Below are 25418 nucleotides of genomic sequence, written 5' to 3'. Positions count from 1 at the left end.
TGCTTGGAGGACATGGAGGGCGTCAAGCTGGTGCCGCATCCACCCTTCCCTGCCTCTGCACCTGTAGATCCTGCAGGCAGCCACAGGTGACCGCCGAGCCCCCCAGCCGGCTCCCCATGCTGGAGGTGCTGGCCTCTCACCCCTACGCAACGGTGTCTCCTGATGCACCAGGTCTTGCCTCTCCCTTCACGTGCATGCAGGCATGTTCGTTCTCCCAGCAGGCGTGTGCACATGCACACACACCCCTTCCCTTGACCCCCCTCTGGCAAAAATCCTTGAAGAAATCTCTTCTCAAGCTTCCAGTTCCGCTCCTCCAATTCCTCAAGCCCTTCCCATCAGACTTGGCCGCCCCCGACACGACTGCCCTTGCCAAGGTCCCCAGTGACCTCCGCACGTTGCTGTGTCCTTGTTTTTCGGCTCTCATCTGAGCTGCTGTGTTAGCAGCTGGTTTCCAGGTCACCGGCCCTCCTGGGCCTCCTCCCCAGGCTGGCGGCTCAGTCCCTGTCTCCTTGGCTGGTCCTTGCCCTCCCTGCTAAGCTCCTTGCTGCTGCTGCTCAGAGACCGGCCACAGAAGCCTCACTCTGTCCTCTCCTCTGCTCTGGCCACCCAGGATGTCACTGACAAGCCGATGGCTCCTCAGGGTGGCACTCCAGTCCACACCTCTCCCTGGATTTATCTTCTACTTGAACTTCCGCGGGTATTTCAACCTTAGCGGGTCTGAGTTTCAGCCTGATCCTTTGCTCCCCAAGTCTGCATTCCCCAAGCCCACGTGTGGACCCCCTGCAGCCCAGCCTCGGGAGGTGACATCTGCAGAGCTAGGCAGAGACCCTCTTCCCGGCCTGATCCAGCTCTCTGTGACCCTCGGTGGCTCAGACCAAACCCCAGGAAGTAGCCTCACTCCTCTCCATCACTCCTGATACAGAATCTGTCTTAAGTCTCTCTTTTTTTTTTTTTTTTTTTTTGAGACAGAGTCTCACTCTGTCGCCCAGGCTGGAGTGCGGTGGCGCAATCTCAGCTCACTGCAACCTCCACCTCTTGGGTTCAGTTCTCCTGCCTCAGCCTCAAAAGTAGCTGGGATTACAGGCATGAGCCACTACGCCTGGCTAATTTTTATATTTTTAGTAGAGACGGGTTTCACCATGTTGGTCAGGCTGGTCTCAAACTCCTAGCTTGAAGCGATCCACCCACCTTGGCCTCCCAAAGTGCTGGGATTACAGGCATGAGCCACCGTGCCCGCCTTAAGTCTCATTTTTGGCTCTACCTTCAAAGTGTATCCAGAATCCAGTCCCCTTTTACCACTGCTGCCACCTGGTCCAAGTCATGACCATCTCTCATTGCGATGCTGGCATCAGCTTCCTTATCAGTGTCTCTCTACCACCTATGACCTGGTCACAAAGCAGCAGCCAGAGAGAGCCTTTTAAAAAGTTGGCTGGGTGCACTGGCTTATGCCTGTAATCCCAGCACTTTGGGGGGCTGAAGCAGGAAGACTGCTCGAATCCAGTAGTTTGAGACCAGCCTGGGCAACATAGCCAGACCGTCTCTACAAAAAATAAAAATATTAGCCACATGTGGTGGGGCGCGTCTGTCCCTGCTGCTTGGGAGGCTGAAGCAGGTGAATTGCTTGAGCCCAGGAGCTCAAGGCTACAGTGAGCCATGATTGTGCCACTGCCCTCCCGCCTGGGCCACAGAATGAGACCCTGTCTGTTAAGAAAAAAAAATAGTGGCTGGGCGCGGTGGCTAACGCCTGTAATTCCAGCACTTTGGGAGCCCGAGGCGGGTAGATCACGAAGTCAAGAGATCGAGACCATCCTGGTCAACATGGTGAAACCCCGTCTCTACTAAAAATACAAAAAATTAGCTGGGCATGGTGACATGTGCCTGTAATCCCAGCTACTCAGGAGGCTGAGGCAGAATTGCCTGAACCCAGGAGGCAGAGGTTGCGGTGAGCCGAGATCGTGCCATTGCACTCCAGCCTGGGTAACAAGAGCGAAACTCCGTCTCAAAAAATAAAAAAATAAAAAAGTGACCTTGTAGGGTGCAGTGGTTGCAAACAGTAGCCTCCTCGGTAAAGCACACAGTCTTCTTTTTTTTTTTTTTTTTTTTTTTGTGGGTTGGGGATGGATTTTCACTCTTGTTGCCCAGGCTGGAGTACAGTGGCTTGATCTCTGCTCACTGCAAACTCTGCTTTCAGGGTTCAAGCGATTTTCTTGCTGCAGTCTCCCAGGTAGCTGAGATGACAGGCACCTGCCACCATGCCAGGCTAATTTTTTTTGTATTTTTAGTAGAGATGGGGTTTCACCATGTTGGCCAGCCTGGTCTTGAACTCCTGACCTCAGGCGATCCACCCACTTTGGCCTCCCAAAATGCTGGGATTACGGGCGTGAGCCACCACGCCTGGCCATACAGTATGTTTCTTATATGGGTTGCCCTGAGGAACCTTGGAGACAATTCTTTCCCATGGACGTTCGTGTGTCTGACCTCATGCTGTCTCTGGTCTAGGCACCAGGTGTGTATCGGGGTGCCTTTGGAGACCCCTGGGGTGTGACAGACAGAGTTCATGATGGCCGGGTCATCATGTCCATCTGCACCACGCGCAGAACTGGGAGCGTGTGATTGAGGCCGTACGCAGGGCCAAGTTCCCTGACCGCCAGGAGACCCACAGCACAAAGAAGCAGGCTTTGACCAAGTTCAATGCGGATGAAACTGATCAGACACGGTGGCCGAGAAGTGGCTCATCTGGGATTCCCTGGGGTCAAACGCAGCCTCAGTTGTAGCCTCCTGGGTGAGGGGCGGGCCCTGCGCTTCTGAGGGCTTCCCCTGTGCTGACCCCTCCTTACTCACTCTTGCCAATAAATCCTACTTCCTGTTCCCCCACCAGAACCTCGACCCCCTGTTCAAACCCTCCAATGGCCCCCAGGTGGCTCAGTAAAAAGCCAAAGCCTCTGCAACAGCCGACAAGGTCCCCATGCCCCTCCTCTCCCTGGTCTCTCTGATCTCATCACCTCCCACTTTTCCTCCTGGTCACAGTACTGTGGCCATGCTGGTTTCCAGACACATTTGCACCACGAGACGAAGTTTTGCTCCTGTTGCCCAGGCTGGAGCACAATGGTGTGATCTCGGCTCATTGTAACCTCCGCCTCCCGGGTTCAAGAGATTCTCCTGCCTCAGCCTCCCGAGTAGCTGGGACTACAGGCGCGTGCCACCACACTCAGCCAATTTTTGTATTTTTAGTAAAGACGGGGTTTCACCATATTGGCCAGGCTGGTCTCGAACGCCTGACTTTGTGATCTGCCGGCCTTGGACTCCCAAAGCGCTGGGATTAAAGGCATGAGCCACCACGCCCAGCTACACGAGACTTTTGAACTGGTGGCTCCACTGCCTGGCATGTCCTTCCCTCTGACATCTGGAGGGCTCGAGCCCTCACCTCTGCTAGGACTGCTCAGAAGTTAACTTCTGTCTGGGAACCTGGGAAGGGGAGGTTGCAGTGAGCCAAGATCGCACCACTGTACTCCAGCCTGGGCGACAATGCCTATACTCCAGGACTTGGGAGGCTGAGGTGGGAGGATCATTGAGGCCAGGAATTAGAGACCAGCCTGGGCAACATAGCAAGACTTGGTCTCTACAAAAAATACAAAATTAGCCACAAGTGGTGGGTGACGTGGGCCTGTAGTCCCAGTTACTGGGGAGGCTGGGAGGCCCGCTTGAGCCCAAGAGTTGGAAACTGCAGTGAGCTATGATCACGCCACCGCACTTCAGCCTGGGTGACAGAGTGAGACCCCGTCCAAAAAAAAAAAAAAAAAAAAAAAGAAAAAGATAATAAACAAAGAAGTGAACTGTTAGGGAAGCCTACCCTGACCACCCTGTTTAAAACATTAACCCTTTTTGGCTGGGCGCAGTGGTTCACACCTGTAATCCCAGCACTGTGGGAGGCTGAGGTGGGTGGATCACTTGAGGTCAGGAGTTTGATACCAGCATGGACACCATGATGAAACCCCTGTCTCTGCTAAAAATAACAAAAATTACCAGGGCGTGGTAGCATGTGCACCTGTAATCCCAGCTATTTGGGAGGCTGAGGCAGGAGAATCACTAGAACCGGGGAGGTGGAGGTTGCAGTGAGCCGAGATTGCGGCATGGTACTCCAGCCTGGCTGACAGAGCGGACTCTGTCTCCAAAAAAAACAAAAACAAAACAAAAAACTTGACCCCTTTTCACTTGCTCTTCCCATCCTTATTTTTCTCCCATTAATACTGATCACCTTCGAAGCAACTATCTAATTCACGTATCTATGACGTCTCCTGTCTGTCCCTCCCACGAGAAGAGAAAGCCTGGCAACATCACAGCAGCTCTGTGGAGCTCTCCCAGTACCCTGCGTGGGTCCGTGCATGAAGGCCCAGGCCTCTGCCACCTCACAGGAACCAGCTATGGGCTGGGTAGACACCAGTAAGCTGCGTGTCCCCAAAGCTGGCATGCTAGGACCGTGGAGAGGAACAGCACACCCCCAGGCAGCCACTCGGAGGGGCTTTTAAACAGAAGCGCACAGGACCACTGGGGACAATTCGAGTGCTCAGAAAAATCTCATCACCACATCGTGCCCCTGTCTCTGCGCGACTGTGTATCCTCAGAGCATCAACTAAGAAACGTGGCCGGGCACCGTGGCTCATGCCTGAAACCCAAGCACTTTGGGAGGCTGAGGCAGGTGGGTCACTTGAGGTCAGGAGGTCCAGACGCTGCTGGCCAACGTGGTAAAATCCTGTCTCTACTAAATAATAATAATAAAACCAATTAGCCAGGTGGGGTGGCGGGCACCTGTAATCCCAGCTACTTGGGAGGCCAAAGCAGGAGAATCGCCTCAACCCAGGAGGCAGAGGTTGCAGCGAGCTGAGATTGTGCCATTGCACTCCAGCCTGGACGACAGGGCCAGACTCCATCTCGAAAACAAAACAAAATGAAAGAAAAACAAATAAAGAGCCAGGCGCAGTGGCTCACACCTGTAATCCCAGCATTTTGGGAGGCCAAGGTGGGCAGATCACTTGAGGTCAGGAGTTCGAGACCAGGCTGGCCAACACAGTAAAACCCCATCTCTACGGAAAATTATTTGTAGGGACATGGACGAACCTGGAAACCATCATTCTCAACAAACTGACACAAGAACAGAAAATCAAACACTGCATGTTCTCACTCATAGGCGGGTGTTGAACAATGAGAACACATGGACACGGGGAGGGGAGCATCACACACTGGGGTCTGTCGGGGTGAAATAGGGGAGGGACAGTGGGGGGTGGGGAGTGGGGAGAGATAGCATGGGGGGAAGTGCCAGATATGGGTGACGGAGAGGAAGGCAGCAAATCACACTGCCATGTGTGTACCTATGCAACAGTCTTACACGTTCTTCACATGTACCCCAAACCTAAAATGCAATAATTAAAAAAAAAAATACAAAAAATTAGCCAGGCATCATGGCAAGTGCCTCTGATCCCAGTTACCCAGGAAGCTGAGGCAGAACTGCTTGAACTCAGGAGACGCAGGTTGCAGTGAGCTGAGATCGCGCCACTGCACTCCAGCCAAGGCAACAGAGAGACTCCGTCTCAAACAAAACAACAGCAAAGAACACAGTTCTGTTCAGACCCCTTTAACTGCAGGGAAGGGAGGACGACCAAGGCTGAGCCACTTGATTGGAATGGGGGCATCGCTCAACTGCAGTCAGAGCAGGAAATCTCCCTCTTTTTCTGCCTCCGCAGCTGGTCCTGAAAAACCAGGTGCTACTGCAGTTTTGTTTAACTCTCACTTCAGAAGCACCTGGGGAGGCTGGGCACAGTGGCTCCCTCCTATAATCCCAGTACTCTGGCAGGACCAGGTGGGTGGATCTCCTGAGCTCAGGAGTTCAAGACCAGCCTAGGCAACATGGCGAAACCCGGTCTCTACAAAAAATTAGCCAGGCATGGTGGTGCACACGTGTGGTCCCAGTTACTTGGGAGGCTGAGGTAGGAGGGTTGCTTAAGCCTGGGAGGAGGAGGTTATAGTGAGCCGAGATCGCGCCACTGCACTCCAGCCTGGGCGACAGCCTGAGGTCCCATCTCAAAAAAAAAAAAAAAAAAGGTCATTGGGGAGAGACTTTCTGAGGAAAAAGAGTTTGAGCTAATCGTTTTTTTTTTTTTTTTTTTTTTGAGACGGAGTTTCGCTCTTGTTACCCAGGCTGGAGTGCAATGGCGCGATCTCGGCTCACCGCAACCTCCGCCTCCCGGGTTCAGGCAATTCTCCTGCCTCAGCCTCCTGAGTAGCTGGGATTACAGGCACGCGCCACCATGCCCAGCTAATTTTTTGTATTTTTAGCAGAGACGGGGTTTCACCATGTTGACCGGGATGGTCTCGATCTCTCGACCTCGTGATCCACCCGCCTCGGCCTCCCAAAGTGCTGGGATTACAGGCTCGAGCCACCGCGCCCGGCTTGTTTTTTTTTTTTTTTAAATATTTATTTATTTATTTTTTAGATTCAGGGTTTTGCTCTGTTGCCCAGGCTGGAATGCAGTGGTACCATCAAAGCTCACTGTAGCCTTGAACTCCTGGGCACAAGCAATCCTCCTGCTTCATCCTCCAGAGTAGCTGGGACTACAGGTGCATGCCACCACACCCAGCTAACTTTTTATTTTTTTTAGAGATGGGGGTCTCACTAAGTTGCCCAGGCTGGTCTCAAACTCCTGGGCTCAAGCAATCCTCCTGCCTGGACCTCCCAAAGTGCTAGGCTTGGAATGACAGAAATGAGCCACTGTGCACAGCTGCCCCCCCCCCCTGTCTCTTACTCTTTCCCTCCCTTCCTTCCTTCCCCTCTTTCTTTTCTTTCTTTCCTTCTTTTTTTCTTCCTTTTTTAACATTTCTCATTTTAATTTAGTTAGCAGATCTTTAAATACGTGGGGGCATACCTAAACCAGCAAACAGAAAAACCAAGCATGTTATAGACTTAAGCCTGTCAAACACCAAACTGGCAGAGCTCTTCGGTTTTGTTTTTTTTCCTTGAGACTGAGTTTTGCTCTGTTGCCAGGCTGGAGTGCAATGGCACCATCTCGGCTCACTGCAACCTCCGCCTCCCGGGTTCAAGCGATTCTCCTCCCTCAGCGTCCTGACTAGCTGGGATTACAGGTGCATGCCACCATGCCTGGCTAATTTTTGTATTTTTAGTAGAGACTGGGTTTCACCATGTTGGTCAGCCTGGTCTTGAACTCCTGACCTCAAGTGATCGGCCCGTCTCAGCCTCCCACCTCGGCCTCCCAAAGTTCTGGGATTACGGGCGTGAGCCACTGTGACTGGCCAGCTCTTAGGGTTTTATGCAGTTCCCTCCTGTCTGAGGGGGCCGGCATTTGGGGCAACTCTCGAGACACCCCTGGCCCTGAGTGGCTGCATGCGACACGGGGCTGCCAAGGGCAGCTGGCCCTGGGAGGCGTCTCCATCCCATGCTCTGGGTTCTCCCACTGGAGGGAGGATTGAGTCCAGTTTAATTCAGAGAGAGGCTTTCACTTCTGTATCACACGTGGGCGTTTCACAATCTGAAATCTCCAAATTAATACGCGACCAAGTCAATCCCCACTTCCGCTAGACACACGTCTCGTGGAGGACGGCTCTTTCCCAACCCAGCGGGTCTCAAGACGAGCAACAGCCTCCGAGTCACAACTGCATGGAGAAGCCTACCAGCCACCGCTGCAGGGCTCTCACCTCAACGTCCAGCCTGAGCGCCTTCTAGAAAGAGACCCTTCTCAGCGGCCCCGGCGTTTTAGAGACCCGCAAGCCTCTGTCCCAATCGCCTCTTCCCGCCCACTCGCAAGCATTAGCTGGTGCCCTTCAGGAGTCAGGGGCACCGTGAGAGCACCACACGGAAGGCGGAGGGCAGGCCACAGACCCGCTGCAGGCCACCCGGCAGAGGTGCCTGGCTGCACTCCTGGTCACCCGAGTGCCATCGATTGGGGCTGCCACCACCAGCCCAGCGCCGCACCAGTGCTGGCCACCATTCCTCGTCCCCCACAGCAAGCTTGTGTGACAGGCCATGGTGCCTCCATTTCACAGACGGGGGAGCGGACGCCAGGGAGGGTGAGGGCTGGGGTCAAGGGTAGGCAGACAGAGCTGGTGACAACAGCAAGTAGGAACGCAGGCCCCAGCGGAGCCCTTCCCGTGAGCGAATGCAGACCCCAGGAAATCGGTGCCCGAGATCCCCACGCATCCCAGAGCCACGCGGCTTTGTGTGTGTGCCCGGAAGCCACACGCCAAAGGACGCACGGATAGGTGCGCAGGGAGGGTGACCTCGGGAACGGCGATTCTCGGGGTGCCCTTTGGACCCAGAATGACAGTGTTTGCTGCTTGTCCTCAGGCCAGAGCACTTTCAATAAAAACAACCCACGCATTCTTGTGTTTGTATAAAAGATATTTACTTCAATTATCACACCTAGGGTGCTAGTGAATAATAATACATGGTGTGAGTTTCATACAGTGATATTGCTTCTCCGTATTATATAGGGACCGTTGTACAGTGCTGAGAACAAACATTGTATGGCTAACCAAGGACAGAGGAACAACACCAAGGGGCCGACGGGTGCCTCCCCCACCCCCGCGCCAGCCGGTTCAACTTTGACTCTTAATGTAGAAAAACAAATATCGAAAAAGAAAATGTTATCAGAGAGAAGTCACACAGCAACACAACAGAGGCATCTCAAAGCGATTTGTACAAAAAAAAAAAAAAAAAGACGCCTTTTTTTTTTTTTCTCTTTTTTCTTTTTTTGGTCAATTGGGTCTCTGTGAGGATTCGAGGGGAAAAAAAAAAATCTGTGACTGCAAGGATGAACAAAGAAGCTTGAGAAAGATCTAAGACGTGGTGCGTCACAGAAAATATCAAATACTGCTAAAATGTAAGACGTGACGGAACACGGGGGCGGGGGGAGCTGAGCTTATAAAGAGTTTTCCGGAAGATTGCGCCACCCTGCGAGTGCGTCTTGCGCTGATAGTAGTCTGGACAGAAGCGTGGTGCTGCCCGCTCTCAAGGCGAGCAGCGAAGGGTTATTGCACAAACGCAAAGAACTAAGTCCTCTCATTCAGTGGAAAGAGATGTGGGGGAAACCACCTTCTTCTTCCCCCCGCTTTTACTTTTACAACAAGCTATCTCCCATGCTGTAAGAACTTGGGGTGAATTCTCACGTCTCCAAAACGCACGGCATTTTTCCCCCCAAGAGGTCTCAGAAGCGGGGGGACGTGAGACACCCCCTGTCTCAAGGGAAGAGGCAGAAGATGGCTTGAGAGAGAGAAATGCATAGAGTAATTAGAGAAAAATGAAAAAAAAAAAAAAAAAAAAAAAAGCTTTTGGGGGAGATGGAGACCTTTGTTTCGGTAGAGGGTTTCTGTCAAAGAGAGAACAAAATCAGGACCCCCCCCCCATCGATTTTGGAGAAGGGGAGGTGATGGCCTGGAAAGGGGTGTCCCGCCCGGCCTCCCGTGCAACTAAGCAGCACCCTTGCCTTGGCCTGGGGGAAGGTTCCTTCTGCTGGGCCCGTGGGCTCCAGGCAGGCCGTCTCACCTTCACACCCCACTGGCGAGCCACTGGGTGTCCTGCTCGGGGCCACTGCAAGCAATCTCCACACCCAACCTTCCTCCACACTGAACCACCTATAGGGGACAGGGGCCCTCTGCCCGGCACCTCCTAGGTGAGCCCTCAAGCCACAGCTGGTACCACGAAACACTGTTGCTTTGAGAGATGGTTTTGACCAACTTTGTATGCAAGAAAACCACCACCACAACAAAACCCAACCAGAACATACCAACCCGAGTGGGCCTTGCCAGAAATCACTCTCTCGCTTGGAAGTGATCGTCTTGACCGGGCCACTTCACCCTCTCTGAACTGGGTTGGCTGAAACTTCATGAACCCAGAAGTCTTACCAGAGGCTCTAGGAGGCTTTGGGGAACTGAACTTGGTTTTTCTAAGACTCCTCTGCAGCTCCTCAAGCGAGTATCCTTCAACTCAGCTCTCCCTTTACATGTTGGTAGATTTTTGTTCATATACTCTCGTTTAAAAAGTCAGAGACATAGAGACCGCCAGTTTTTGAGCGGCTACTCTGGAGACAGGTGTTTGACTTTGCTGGGGAAACCCCCCCTGTCCCCCAATCGGTCCCCCAGATGCCTTGATTCTCTGGGGGGGGCTGAGGGGGAGAGGAAGGCAGAGGACAGTAACCACTAGAGTGACAGCAAAAAGCATTTATGACAACAAAACACAAAATAACAATACACTCCTGGTAAGTACTTAAATGATTAACCTAATAATAAATAGAAGAGGATAGGAATAATTTTTTTTTTTTTTTTTCTCAAGGAAACATCCTTTTATAATCACCCTCACGCACGCCGGCAGGTCAGTAGCAGTCAGTCCATTTCAACAAGACAAGGTTAAGTGCTGGAAGGGACGGCTGTGGCCTCGCACACTGGGGAAGGCTCTCAGCTTCTGAATCACCGACACACACCATCCTGCCTCGCCAGGCCAGCGGCTCTGGCCAGAGCCTGTGGGCCCTGCACACCCAGCTCAGCGGTCACCAAGAGGCAGACTGGGAGACTGGAAGGGGTGGGGGAGGCCTGTTTTCCCTTCGGTATATGAACAAACGGAACTACAGTGAACAAACCCATTCATAACCTGAATCGTCCTGGTCTAAAGCTTACTTTGAGTTCATTTGGTGTGCAATACGTTATTTATTTTTTTTTTAAAAAAAAGAAAAATGATTTCAATTGCACAGAGCTTTTACACATAAGTCATCTATTTAAGTGCTTTCTGTTTAAAGCAAACTACAAAAAAAAAAAGAAGGGGGGGGAAGGAATTATAAAATGAAAGCAGCTCCGTGCCACTTCAACGTGTCTTGCTGAACGGTGTCTTGTTTCACCAGCAGAAGTCCCAATGCTTCCGTACACACTGTGCTTCTGTTTAATTTCCATAGGGATGTAGCCGTGACATTGGGATATAAGGCACCTTTCCTTTCTGATTACAGAAAGCTTGATACATAGCATATAGCATATTTTTGTGGTAGAAATTAAAGCCTAAACACTACAGAAATTACAGTAACGCAGACTAATGCTTTCTTAACATTACTGGGTAAACTAAAAGGATTCATGAAAAGCAACTCAAAGGCATCTTAAGAGTTTAAGAACGGGGCGGGGGTGGGGAAGTGCACATTTATACATGGCCAAATGTCTTTCTCTCTTTCAGCCTTATTTTTTTTTTTTTTTTTTTTTTTTTTTTATCAGGATTTTTCGCCTACAATGCCCAACTTTTAAAGTTAGCATTTTGGAGGAGTCTAGGCGCTTTGGAAATGTCTCGTTAAAGCTAAATGTCACTTCATCCAAAAATGAAAACTCGAGATGATGCCACGGATGGCGTGGACATGGTTATCTTTGGAGGGGAGGTGGTGGTGGGAGAGGCCTGGGAGGAGGGGGCCGTTTTTGGAGGTTGGGGAAGACAGGAGGAAACTGCATTTCCTTCTACTCCCTTGACCCGGGGCGGGTGGTGAGGTGCACAGGCTGCTGGGGCCTCTGGGACGGGCAAGACTGGGCTGGGGGGCTGGAAGCAGGGCCGGGGCTCAGTTTACGCTCTGCTACCCACGTCCACTCCTCTTCTGTCCGGATTAAGCCTGGCGGTTGTGGACTTAACTACAGCCCATCTCTAAGGATTTCCTGGACTGGATCTTTCTAGACTTTATTGGGTACTTGCTTTCTCTTTTCCCTTGTAGTTTTCATCTACAGAAAGTCAAAACCTGATGGAAATAGAAATAAAATCGTCAGACTGGACCATTCCCTTAGCGTTTGAGTGTGCCGGCCAGACTGGCATTCAGTACACGCTGAGATCCAACCACATCACACTGACTCCAGGTCACCACCTTGCCACTCAGGGCATAAACCCTATCCTTGTGGTCACAAAGACGTCCCTAATGTCATCGACGCCCAGGTGAAACCACAGAAGCCCTGGGGGTGGAGGGGGGTTTCTAAATGTGAGCTTTGGCTGGTCCCTGCCACGAACAGGATGCTGTCCCAATCCCTAGGGCTTCCTTGCAAATTCTCTCCAGCAGGGAAACACTTTGGCCCCCAGACTGGACAGACCCACATCCAACCAGAGGCCCAGGAGCTGGTTTTCTTCGGTGGTGGATGGGAACTGGCCTGTTCTTTTGAGATAAGCGGGCGATGCAAGGCTGGAGGAAGCCATCTACCCTTTTCCGCCTTTGAGATGTTTGCTGTTTGCAAAGGAGCGTTCGCAGTGAGGCTGAGACTTTGCCAGAGACAACAGACGCCCAAGAGCTACAGCGCTCCCCGAAGCCAGCTGGGAATCTTGGGATGCATCCTCATGTGGCCATGCTGGGGCAGCCCGGGGCAAGGAAAATGGCCATGATGGATCCGAACAGCTGAACAGGAGTGGGCAGAAAAGAACAGACAAGATCCTCGGAGGCCCGAGACCGTGCCCTGCCTGCAAAAGACACAGCTGCTGGAGCTTCGGGAACAGGTGGAAATCAAGAGAGAAATTCATGTGCCTTGCAGGGCACAGCTGTCTGTCTGTTGTGCTCACAAAGGGAGAGAGACACAAAGCCCGCCCGCCGGCAGAGGCATGCTCGCGTTGGCCCCACTGGTAGCTTTTCCACCCCCTGCAGCCCACGTGCCTCACAGATCTGTGGGGCGTGGTTCTGGTGATATCAGATGGAGAACACAGGTTAGTGAGGTAGAAGGGACAGTGAGGAGTGTGAAGACGGAGGACATCCGGGGAGGGACAGGGCCCCCCGGGCAGCACAGGAGCCCAACCTCCAGCCTAAAGTACCACAGCCAACAGCCCAGCCCAGCATGCTCACCGCGCCCCATGTTGCCATTTCTCCCGGGACAGGTTGGGATGAGTGAGATCTATGGACTTTTGTTTTTACTGGCCTGCCAAGAAGTGCCTGTCATAGTGCATTTAAGGCAAAGGCTGTCATCCCTCGGTTCAAAATCCTGTAAGTCACTATCTCTGCTTTTCTTTGTGCGACTCCCAGAAGGACGCGCGTCTGTTCCCCCGGCTCTATTTTTCAGTGAGATTTACTTTGCTAAAATCAGAGGAATGAAAAACATTGCATAGACTGTCAACGGAGTTCACTGATCACCCCTGTATCAAAGGACATGCGTGCAGGGGCAAAGCTGTCCGGTCCGACCTTAGTTGGGAAGGCACCTGCCCGTGACAGAGCTCACCTGGGGACTCCGGCTCCCCTCTTTTTTAGGGCCTGGCTGTGGCATGATCTTAAAGTAGTCAACCAAAGCCCACAGCACTCTCTCCGAATTAGAGTACAGCCTGCGAAAACTGGCCATGAGCTGCATGCCTGATGCTGGCCCTGGCCAAGGAGAGAGATGGGGTATGAGAGCTGGCCACCTGGGCTTGGGCAGTGGCCAGAAAGGTACATTTAACCTAGAGCTCTGCTGCACTCTGGGCCGGGACCACCAACCAGCAAACCTGAACATCCACATCAGACAGGATGGTTGTTCAATGGGAAGAACACAAAGATACTGACAGGAAGAAAACTGAGCAGGGAGGCATTTGTACTTTGGAGGTGCAAGGGATCTGCCCCAAGGAGGCCGTCAGCTGGTATCTTTCGCCTCAATTACTTGCATAGACAAAGTAGCATGGTTTGATGGTGGATGTCTACGAGCCACGATCCTGGCATTTCTGAGTTCTCGCAAGCACGCATCCCTGGGCTGTCTGCCCCGATCCTGCCCCAGGAGACACTTAGAAGGTGCCTCATGCCAAGATGCCTCCTAAGATCCTCTAGAAGAATCTAGCTGAGCTGAGCTCCACAGCTCTGATAATCCTTTCTAAAGAGATGTCTGGTGGCCAGAAACCACAGAGGTCTTCACAGATACAGAAGTTCAAGAGGAGGCTCCCTGGGAGCTGGGGGGGTGGGGGAGGAGGAGAGAAGACTGCTCTGGGGTGGAAGTGAGTTGGGCACAGGTCTAGGACAGAACCCACACACCTGCCGTCTTGGGTACCATAAGGGAGCTCGGGCGGTAACCCTGGGTCAAGAGGCTAAACGCAAACACTGATTTTATGCCGCACCTCCGCTTAGCCAGCTAAGTTAATGGCAAAAGCCTTAAGTTGTGAACACTGCCTCCAATTAACAAAAAGAATCCATTTAAAATGGCATAATGGAGCTTGTAATTAAGTGTTAGTGTTTTATATGGAACCGTTTCCCCCAGGGGAGAGGTACAAATCAGCTTTTTAAACTCATAGAGCGTGAAGAGGAAGGGGGTCGGCTGCCTTCGGGAGCCACTGCTTGGAACGCCAGCCTGCTGAAGGGGAGCCACAAGGAGGGGACACTGTTCAAGGCACTTGAATACTGCTTAGCAAGATGAGAGATTAACCCTTAGACTCCAACTGAGGGGTCCGACCAGGAGGGAGGCGCTGCCCCCCTGGCCACGGATTGCTGTATTATCTTAGTGGCAGCTCTTAGAAGTATTACAGACAGCACTAGCTTAACATCAAAGATCGTAAGGTTGGGATCTCCAGGTTTGTTTTTAAAAATAAATAATAGAGGAAAAAAATACACAAAACTGCAAGCAAAATGTAACCAACGGATTGTATCCGGCACCCAGATGTAAGTCCGGCAAAAAAAAAAAAAAAAAAAAAAAAGAGACAGAATGGGAATCAAGAGTAATCTAGTTAAGAATTAAAAAGAGAAAAATAAAAAAGAGAAGACAACAAATACGACTAAATTGCTTGGGAGGGCCAAAATGACTGCATTTTAGACTGTTACTGTTTGGCCACTAGAATGGACAGATCTATATATTTGTCAATTTCCTCGGATTTAACATCTCTGTAAATAACAGTCATGCCTTTAAAACTAAGCCCTAGCCTATGATTTCCTGTTAACTTCTTGCTTTCCATTCTTATGAAAATTAGATGATAGAGATTCATCATCCATGATGACAAAAGTCCCTTGAGGTTTCTGTGGAGACACACAGTGGCCAGGGCTCCGCTACTCACTGTCCCGAGGGTCACTGGTGTGAGCTCTCTCCTCTCAATGCACTTGAATTGAGCCAGATGTTGACCCGTGTCCCCTTAAGCTCCTCCAATTTTGAATTCTCTTCTTCCTGAACCAGATTTCAAGTTCAGAAATGATACCCCCATCGAAAGACAAACAAATGGCCTGCCTCCCAGCCCCCTAGAGCCTTCTGAAAACTTCTTATTCACGAAAAGGCATTGTCTTTAGTGTAGTGACTCTCAAAAACTTGTGAAAACGTGAACTAAGTGCTGCAGCTGCAGGTTAAAAAGACTCTAAATGAAATAATCTCTAAAACATCATGCAAGAAACGTGGTTTCACATCTTACAGTCAAAGTCCTACAAGATAATTAACAAGCACACGGAGGTGGAACAGCCAGAGCATACCTTTAAAATTATAACTCCCTCCCACCCCCCAAATCAAAAAAAAAAAAAAAAGTAATATTAATTAAACTTAAGAAATAATGAATGCACCATTAAAATGTCATCCAAAGATGTTGACCTAAGACAAAGGTTTCAATGATACACAATACGGTCAAAAAGTTTTCAATCAGTAATATACAGTATGACAACTACATCTTGTAAATTATACCCAATACTGCCGGCAGTCTATCCCTCTAAAGAATATTTGCCCCTTTCATCCCTTCCTAACAATCAGATAATAAAATACAGCACCTATAAATAAGCAAAAAAAAATATATATATATACCGAAATCATCTATTGTTAGTTTAAAGATATGGCAATAAAGGAGTCTAAATTAGCAAACTTGTAGAAGCCATAACTGATAAAACAGCTTATTGAAAAAGGTGGCAGTAATGCACTCTACGTGTGCACAGGTACTTAAGAAAATACACAGACGTATAAAATTGCACACACGCACACACACACACACTCTCACCCGCCTCTATTCTCACGCATATACACATAGACAAGGGAGGAGTCAGAGACAAGTTAGACTTTCGGTGTGTACTTAGACTGCCCTAAAACTGTGCATAAAAGAACTTTCTAAGAGGCGAAATGAATGCAGGGCAAATGGTTGGTCTGGAAGTTGAGCATCCACGTTTTGGTGTGAATTTGGGCCATTTCTACAGGGATGGGAATGGGGAGCCCAGACTGCCACGTTCTCTCTCCCGCAGAGAAAGGAAGTTTCCCACGAGTTCAACAGGGTCATCAGTGCTTGTGGTGGGAAGAAAAAGGGAAAGAGAGAGAGTGTGAGTGCAAGCCCTGCCCAGGCCTGGGGAGTGTCTTCCCCTGGGAGGGCTCAGTTCATCAGGTGCCCAGGAGAGTGGTGTGAGGTGAGGTGCCTTTTGTGCCAGAGAGAGATTCGCAGACTGCTATCTACGTGGCCACCGGCCTGCCTGTCTGGCCTTGGAACTGCCTGCTGCGCCGGCCTGACTACCCTCTCCTTCTTTCTTTCCATGTTTGCACACGTGCAGACGCACAGACAGACTGAGACACCATAAATTAAACAAAATTAACAGGTACATGCTACAGTTCTAACTTGTCTCCTAAACCTCCAAGATATGAGGTCTGATCAGCGTGCTCTGCGGTTAGAGGTTAAAAAGCAGATTATAAAATACCTAGATTCGGATCTTTTCTTCTTCTTTCTTCTTCTTTTTTTTTTTTCTTTTTTTTTTTTTTCTTTTTTTCCTGTCCTGATTTGGCCTAGAATGGAGTGTATTAAACAAACCCTGGTCTGCAAAACCCAGGGTCAGTTAAAGCTATACATTGATGTGCACTACATGTCAGGATTCTATTCACGTACAAGAAAACACTATGTCAGCTACCACAAAATCAGAGTTTCCTGATGTGACGTCTTCTTTTTTGTTAAAAAATATGTGGAGTAAATGTGTTTTATTTTAATTCAAAGTTTCAAACGAGAAGATTTCTTTTCTTGAAAATATTTAGGAATCCAAACTAGTGTGTTTAGAGTCGTTTTGACTGTGCAATCTCTTAGTGGCAACTGAACAGCTACAAAAACTTTCTTTTTTAATTTTTCTGAAAAATCCCTCCCCCCCCCCTTTTTTTTTTCCTGGTTTAAGAAGATAATAGTGTATTATCGCTCTGAAGCCATTAGATGGCAGATAAAAAGCCCCCTTTTAATATGTGGGTTTGATTTTTTTTTTTTTTTTTTTAAAGCCCACACGGAACAGGAGGACACAAGGCAAAGCTGTAAGAGTTATTCCAGAACCTGTGGAAATCACTTAGGGCAATAAAAAAAACACTTCAGGGTACAAAAAAGCTCGACCACACGTTTCTGTTTTCTTCCTCGAAAACACGACATAGATTGGGCTTAATGCTCCTTTGTTTTCTATATGCACCTTGGCCTATGGCGATTTTGCCCTGTGGCCCGCAGGGCGGGAAGTGCGCAGCGCGGTCCGGGCCGCGGGGTGGCGGTGGGGGGGGGGCCGCGGACCGCGCGGGGGTCTGGGCCGCGCGCACACGCGCGCGCGCGCTCAGGTCCGGCCCCGGGGTCGGCGCGGGCCGCGGTTCGAGCCCCGTCGTCGGGCCCGCCCAGGCCTCCGCGGCCCGGCCCGGCGGCGCGGCCCCTCAGAACTCCCACTCGATGGGCTCCTCCCGGCTGGCGGCCTTCTCCAGGCGGTGGATGATGCTGTTCAAGTTCGCGGCCTTCTTCTTGCGCAGGGGGTTGTCGCGCGAGTCCCGGGCGCCCGCGGCCTCGGGGAGGCCGAAGAGGCTCTGCAGCGAGCTGGGCCTGCGGGGGGCGCTGCTGCCGGGCGGCGGCGCGGAGCTCGGGGCCGCGGGGCCCTCGCCGGGCGGGGCGGCGGCTGAGGTAGCGGCGTCCTCGGGCGCGGCGGGCGCGGCGGGCGCGGGCGCGGGGCTGGGCGGCGGCCCCGGGCCGTCCGCGGGGGCGCCCTCGTGGTGCTCGTCGTCGCGGGCGTCGTCCGGGCCCGGGGTCCGCGAGGGCGGCGGCTCCGTCTGCTCCGCCGGCCGCGGCGCCTCGTCCCGCTCGGCCTCTCCCTGAGACTTGGGCTCGTCCGCGTCGGCGCCGCCCGGGCCCTCGGCGGCCTCCACGCCGTCGCAGCTGTCGCCCTCCGAGCCGGGCGCCGCGCGGCCGCTGCGGGCCGACGGGGAGTCGCTGGCGCCCGCCTGGCCCTGGCTCCCGGCCTGGATCTCCTCAATGAACAGTTCTCTGCGGATCCGAGACCTGCGGGACACAAGCGGCGCCCGTGAGGCGGGGGCGCCCCGGCCGGACCCCGGCCCCGGCCCCGACCCCGGCCCCGGCCCCGGCCCCGGCCCCGACCCCGACCCCGGACCCCGGCCCCGACCCGGACCCCGACCCGGACCCCGGCCCCGGCCCCGGCCCCGGCCCCGACCGCGCGCGCCGGCTGGAGGCCCCGCCTGCCCCTGCCGCGACCCTGGGGCCGCCGGGCAACCGCGCTCGGGGCTCCCTGCTGCCCCCGGGCCGTGCCGGGAGCCCGCGAGCTGAGCCTCCGAGTGAGCCGCCCCCGGGTGGGGACACCGCCCCGAAAGCGCCACGGGCGTTTATGTGAGACCGAATTGGGCTCCTGTCGCCCAGGCGGAGCGCGGTGGCGCCGTCTCGGCCCGCGGCAGCCTCCCTCTCCCGGGTTCAGGCGACCCTCCTGCCTCAGCCTCGTGGGGAGCTGGCATGACGGGCGCGGGCCACCACATGCCGCTCATTTTTGCATTTTGAGGAGAGATGGGGTTTCACCACGTTGCTCGGGCTGGCCTCAACCTCCTGACCTCAGGTGATCCTCCCTCCTCAGCCTCCTGACGTGCTGGGATGACAGCTATGAGCCACTGCACCTGGCCACTCATTTTTCGAAAACCTTCTTGAAACAAGGCCTGGCTCTGCGACCCAGGCTGGAGGGCGGTGGCGCCATCGCAGCTCACCGTAGCCTCCAACGCCCGGGCTCGTGATCCTCCCATCGCAGCCTCCCGAGCAGCCGCTAGGACCAAACGTGTGTCACTGTGCTTGCGAATGTTTACATTTTGTGTAGACGTTTTTGCCTAGGCTGGTCTGGAGCTCCCGGGCTCCAGCAGTCTTCCTGCCGGGGCCTCCCCCGGGGCTGGGATTACAGGCACGAGCCACCACTTCCGGCCAGGGCTCTTAGGGAGTGACTCTTCCTCCACCCCACCCCACCCGCTCCAACTAGACAGAGCAAGGCAAGGTCCCATTGAGTCTTTGCACACTCAGGCCTGGCACGGGTGCCCGGCATGCAGTAATGAAGGCTGGCTGCATTCGGCCATGAAACTGCTCGCTAACCGCTGTATCCTCATCAGGACGTCAGGAGAGAGAACCACTTATGGGACAAAGTGACAGTTTTGATTTCTGAGCCACAGAAGGCCAGGTTGGCTGGGGGCTTGTGGTCCGGGGCAGGGTGGAATGCCACCAAATTCTGTATTTTTTCCTTTTCTCTCTCCCTTCTTTTACACAAAGGCAGTGTCTCGCTCTGTCACTCAGGCTGAAATGCAGTGGTGGCATCATAGCTCCCTGCAGCCTCCACTTCCTGGGTTCAGGTGATCCTCCTGCCTCAGCCTCCTGAGTCGCTAGGACCACCATGCCTGGCTAATTTTTTAAATTTTGTAGAGAAAGGGTCTCATGATTTTTTTTTTTTTTTTTTGAGATGGAGTTTCAGTCTTGTTACCCAGGCTGGAGTGCAACGGCGCGATCTCGGCTCACCGCAACCTCCGCCTCCTGGGTTGGATGGTCTCGAGCTCTTGACCTCGTGATCCACCCGCCTCGGCCTCCCAAAGTGCTGGGATTACAGGAGTGAGCCACCGCGCCCGGCCGAGTTTGCTCAGGCTGGAGTTCAGGGGCACCATCATACTTTACTGTAACCTCGACCTCCTGGGCTGAAGTGATCCTCCTGCCTTGGCCTCCCGAAGTATTGCTATTACAGATGTAAGCCACCAAGCCCAGCCAATAAGGCTTTCTGAGGCTGGGTGTGGTGGCTCATACCTGTAATCCCAGCACTTTGGAAGCCTGAGGAGGGCAGACCGCTTGATGCCCAGCATTTGAGACCAGCCTGGCCAACATGGTGAAATCCTGTCTCTACTAACAATAACAAAAATTAGCCGGGCATGGTGGCGGGTACCTGGAATCCCAGCAACTCAGGAGGCTGAGGCAGGAGAATCGCTTGAACCCGGGAGGTGGAGGTTATAGTGAACTGAGACTGTGGCACTGTACTCCAGCCTGGGTGACAGAGCGAGACCCCGTCTCAAGGGGAAAAAAAACACAAACAAACCAAAAACGTTTTCTGGGTGCCTACTCTGTGCCGGCTGCGGGGTCTCCCCTGGGGAGGATTCCACTGTAGCTTAGCCCAGGGTATCGGACTCTGGCGGCGTGCAAGGGATTGTGAATCTGCTATGTAGTTATTTGGTTCCTGTGTGCAATGAGTGCGGAACCTTGTCCTGAAAGGTTTCTGAGCTCTGGTTCAGAAAGGAAAAGTTCCGAGAAGCCCCTCAGAGGTTCTAAGGTGTGTAAGTCTTTCCGCCTTCCCAGGGGCTGCTTTGGGAGCCGGGGAAATGGTGGCTCCTGCGAACAGGTTCCTGGGTGCTATGCGTTCAAGCTCCTTGGCAGAGAAACTGCTAGTTGGGGTGAAACCCTCCATCCCACCCACTTTGGTGGGGGAGGTGGGAAGCTAGCCGGGTAGCTGAGGTTTGCTTCCAGCCAGACCCCGGACAGGAGTACAGGCTTTTTAGAAGCAGGCACACCCGGGCTGGCTACCTGGCTTTGCTGCTTACTAACTGTGCCCCTTGGACAAGTGAGTTAACCCCGTAGTGATGGCATTCTGTGAGACACACGGAAACTGCGGTTTGCTTGCTTGCTTTCCCTTCCTTCCCTCCCTCCCTCCCTCTTTCTTTCTTTCCTTCTCTCTCTCTCTCTCCTCTCTCTCTCCTCTCTCTCTCTTTCTCTCTCTCTCTCCTCTCTCTCTCTTTCTCTCTCTCTCTCCTCTCTCTCTCTTTCTCTCTCTCTCTCCTCTCTCTCTTTCTCTCTCTCCTCTCTCTTTCTCTCTCTCTCTCTTTCTCTCTTTCTTTCTTTCTGACAGAGTCTCACTCTGTTGCCCAGGCTGGAGTGGAGTAGCGTGATCTCAGCTCACTGCAACCTCTGCCTCCTGGGTTCAAGCAATTTTCCTGCTTCAGCCTCCTGAGGGGCTGGGATCACATGTGCCCGTCACCATGTCCGGCTAATTTTTTGTACTTTTAGTAGAGACGGGGTTTCACTATGTTGGCCAGGCTGGTCTGAATGCCTGACCTCGTGATCCATCCGCCTCAGCCTCCCAAAGTGCTGGGATTCAGGTGTGAGCCACCGTGCCCAGCCTTTTTATTTTATTTATTTTATTTTTTATTTTTTTTTGAGACAAGAGTCTCATTCTGTCGCCAGGCTGGAGTGCAGTGGTATGATGTTGGCTCACTGCAACCTCTACCTCCTGGGTTCAAATGATTCTCCTGCTTCAGCCTCCTGAATAGCTGGGACTACAGGCATGTGCCACCACATCCGTCTAATTTTTTGTATTTTAGTAGAGATGGGGTTTCACCATGTTGGCCAGGCTGGTCTTGAACTCCTGACCTCAGGTGATCCACCCACCTTGGCCTTCCCAAGTGCTGGAATTACAGGCTGTGCCCAGTCTAGCCTGAGATACTCCTATTTCCCTTAAAGTTAAAGGATAAGAGGAAATAAAGCTTTGTGTTTTTTTTTTTGAGGGGGCAAAAATTGACACCAAGTGTTATTCCCTGAGGGTTCCACTGGGGCAAGAGGAAAGAAAATCAACTTTCCTGTTTAACTCCCGAGAAAAGAATGTAAAAAACTACGTTCTTGGTTAGGGATTTAACACATCCAGTGTGTGGGAAGCTGTGGCGGGGATGATGGCAGGCTGTTCTGTATGAAGCATTTAGTGAAATAACCCAAACCTTGGAGAAAACAGTCAGTTTGCATCTCTGCTCTGCCCCTGGCCTGCTGGGCGGGTGGTCTTATTTTTTGAGACGGAGTTTCGCTCTGTTGCCCAGCCTGGAGTGCAGTGGTGCGATCTCTGCTCACTGCAACTTCCACCTCCTGGGTTCAAGCGATTCTCCTGCCTCAGCATCTGGAGTAGCTGGGATTACAGGCCTGCGCCACCTCACCCGGCTAATTTTTGTATTTCTAGTAGAGATGGGGTTTCTCCATGATGGCCAGGTGGGTTTCGAAGTCTCGACCTCAGGTGATCCACCCACCTCGGCCTCCCAAAGTGCTGGGATTACAGGCGTGAGCCACCACGCCCGGCCCTGCTGGGTGATCTTAGACAAGCTACTTCATGCCAATTCTGAATGCTCACTTCTTCATTTATTTTTATTATTTTATTTTACTTTTTTGTAGAGATGGGGGGCTCACTATGTTGCCTAGGCTGGACTTGAACTCCTGGCCTTAAGCCAACCTCTTGCTTCCACCTCCCAATGTGTAGGGGTTCCAGGCACGAGCCACTGTGCCCGGCCCTTCATTCCTCCTTCTGCATGTTTTGTTGCTTATAAAATTCTTTACTGCAATCTGCCTTTCAAGACCCTGCTCACCTCAGACCTCTTCCGTGATCTTTTCCAGATCTCTGCAGCTCAAACTCCTCTCTTGGAGCCCATATTTGACTCAGCCCAGCCTGCTCTGCGGAGGAGTTATTTTTGAAAGGAATTCATTTGTTAATTGTCTACACTAGCTCCTCACTGTGTCACCCAGACTGGAGTGCAGCGGTGTGATCCTGGCTCACTGTAACCTCCGCCTCTCAAGTTCAAGCGATTCTTGTGCCTCAGCCTCCTGAGCAGCTGGGATTACAGGTAATGCGCCACTACACGTGGCTAATTTTTGTATTTTTAGTAGAGATGAGGTTTCGCCATGTTGGCCAGGCTGGTCTTGAACTCCTGGCCTCAAGTGATCCACCTGTCTTGGGCCTCCCAAAGTGCTGGGATTGTGGGCGTGAGCCACCGCACCCCACCCAGACCTGTAATGACTAAACTTCATGTACTAAGTTTTGAGGTCCTACTGCTATTCTTCTCTCCCCTTCTCTGTCTTTGCCACAGGTGTACCATTGAATCTGCTGGTGCTAAAATGCGCAAAAGAGGCATCTGCACAGTGATCCAGACCATGGCATGATGGGTGTGTGTGTGTGATCCAGACTACGGCGTGATGAGTGTGTATGTGTGATCCAGACTACGGTGTGACGGGTGTGTGTGTGATCCAGACTACGGCGTGATGGGTGTGTGTGATTCAGACTATGGCATGATGGGTGTGTGTGTGTGATCCAGACTACGGCGTGATGGGTGTGTGTGTGTGATCCAGACTATGGCGTGATGGGTGTGTGATCCGGACTACGGCGTGATGGCTGTGTGTGATATCCAGACTACGGCATGACGGGTGTGTGATGCAGACTACAGCGTGACAGGTGTGTGTGATCCAGACTACAGCGTGATGGGTGTGTGTGTGATCCAGACTACGGCGTGATGGGTGTGTGATCCAGACTATGGCGTGATGGGTGTGTGATCCAGACTACGGTGTGATAGGTGTGTGATCCAGACTATAGTGTGATGGGTTTGTGTGTGATCCAGACTATGGCGTGATAGGTGTGTGATCCAGACTATAGTGTGATGGGTTTGTGTGTGATCCAGACTACGGCGTGATGGGTGTGTGATCCAGACTATGGTGTGATGAGTTTGTGTGTGATCCAGACTACAGCATGATGGGTGTGTGATCCAGACTACGGCGTGATGGGTGTGTGATCCAGACTACGGCGTGATGGGTGTGTGATCTAGACTACGGCGTGATGGGTTTGTGTGTGATCCAGACTACGGCGTGATGGGTGTGTGTGTGATCCAGACTACGGCGTGATGGGTGTGTGATCCAGACTACGGCGTGATGGGTGTGTGATCCAGACTATAGTGTGATGGGTGTGTGTGTGATCCAGACTACGGCGTGATGGGTGTGTGATCCAGACTATGGTGTGATAGGTGTGTGATCCAGACTATAGTGTGATGGGTTTGTGTGTGATCCAGACTACGGCGTGATGGGTGTGTGATCCAGACTACAGTGTGATAGGTGTGTGATCCAGACTATAGTGTGATGGGTTTGTGTGTGATCCAGACTACGGCATGATGGGTGTGTGATCCAGACTACGGCGTGATGGGTGTGTGATCCAGACTATAGTGTGATGGGTTTGTGTGTGATCCAGACTACGGCGTGATGGGTGTGTGTGTGATCCAGACTACGGCGTGATGGGTGTGTGTGTGATCCAGACTACGGCGTGATGGGTGTGTGTGTGATCCAGACTACGGCGTGATGGGTGTGTGATCCAGACTACGGTGTGATGGGTGTGTGTGTGATCCAGACTACGGCGTGATGGGTGTGTGATCCAGACTACGGTGTGATGGTGTGTGATCCAGACTATAGTGTGATGGGTTTGTGTGTGATCCAGACTACGGCGTGATGGGTGTGTGATCCAGACTATGGTGTGATGAGTTTGTGTGTGATCCAGACTACGGCATGATGGGTGTGTGATCCAGACTACGGCGTGATGGGTGTGTGATCCAGACTACGGCGTGATGGGTGTGTGATCCAGACTATGGCGTGATGGGTGTGTGATCTAGACTACAGTGTGATGGGTGTGTGTGTGATCCAGACTACAGCGTGATGGGTGTGTGTGTGATCCAGACTACGGCGTGATGGGTGTGTGATCCAGACTACGGCGTGATGGGTGTGTGATCCAGACTATAGTGTGATGGGTGTGTGTGTGATCCAGACTACGGCGTGATGGGTGTGTGATCCAGACTACGGCGTGATGGGTGTGTGTGTGATCCAGACTACGGCGTGATGGGTGTGTGATCCAGACTACGGTGTGATAGGTGTGTGATCCAGACTATAGTGTGATGGGTTTGTGTATGATCCAGACTACGGCGTGATGGGTGTGTGATCCAGACTACGGTGTGATAGGTGTGTGATCCAGACTATAGTGTGATGGGTTTGTGTGTGATCCAGACTACGGCGTGATGGGTGTGTGTGTGATCCAGACTACGGCGTGATGGGTGTGTGATCCAGACTACGGCGTGATGGGTGTGTGATCTAGACTATAGTGTGATGGGTGTGTGTGTGATCCAGACTACGGCGTGATGGGTGTGTGATCCAGACTACGGCGTGATGGGTGTGTGTGTGATCCAGACTACGGCGTGATGGGTGTGTGATCCAGACTACGGCGTGATGGGTGTATGATCTAGACTATAGTGTGATGGGTTTGTGTGTGATCCAGACTACGGCGTGATGGGTGTGTGTGTGATCCAGACTACGGCGTGATGGGTGTGTATGTGATCCAGACTATGGTGTGATGGGTGTGTGATGCAGACTATGGCGTGATGGGTGTGTGATCCAGACTACAGTGTGATGCGTATGGACTGGTTGTCAGAAGACCAGC

General features: G+C 52.3%; 1 protein-coding gene across 9 annotated transcripts in view; it reads right to left on the bottom strand.

Moving 5' to 3' along the window:
• The window catches only part of CUX1 (cut like homeobox 1), a 471463-nt gene that overhangs the window by 17316 nt on the left and 428729 nt on the right, over nucleotides 1–25418 (bottom strand). For 5 of the 9 annotated variants that reach the window (XM_039460712.2, XM_039460705.2, XM_074390309.1 and 2 more), the window contains one exon: nucleotides 8387–18181. The exons of the other annotated variants lie outside the window; for them this stretch is intronic. In XM_039460712.2, coding sequence (XP_039316646.1) covers nucleotides 17566–18181 — 616 coding nt within the window. In that variant the 3' untranslated portion in view covers nucleotides 8387–17565. Of the gene's footprint in view, nucleotides 1–8386; nucleotides 18182–25418 lie in introns of those variants that run through there. 9 annotated transcript variants of the gene reach the window in all.

Source organism: Saimiri boliviensis, chromosome 20 (assembly GCF_048565385.1).
Source record: "Saimiri boliviensis isolate mSaiBol1 chromosome 20, mSaiBol1.pri, whole genome shotgun sequence".
Taxonomy (NCBI): Eukaryota; Metazoa; Chordata; class Mammalia; order Primates; family Cebidae; genus Saimiri; species Saimiri boliviensis.
Note: the sequence above shows the minus strand (reverse complement) of the source record. Positions and strands in the feature narration are given on the sequence as shown.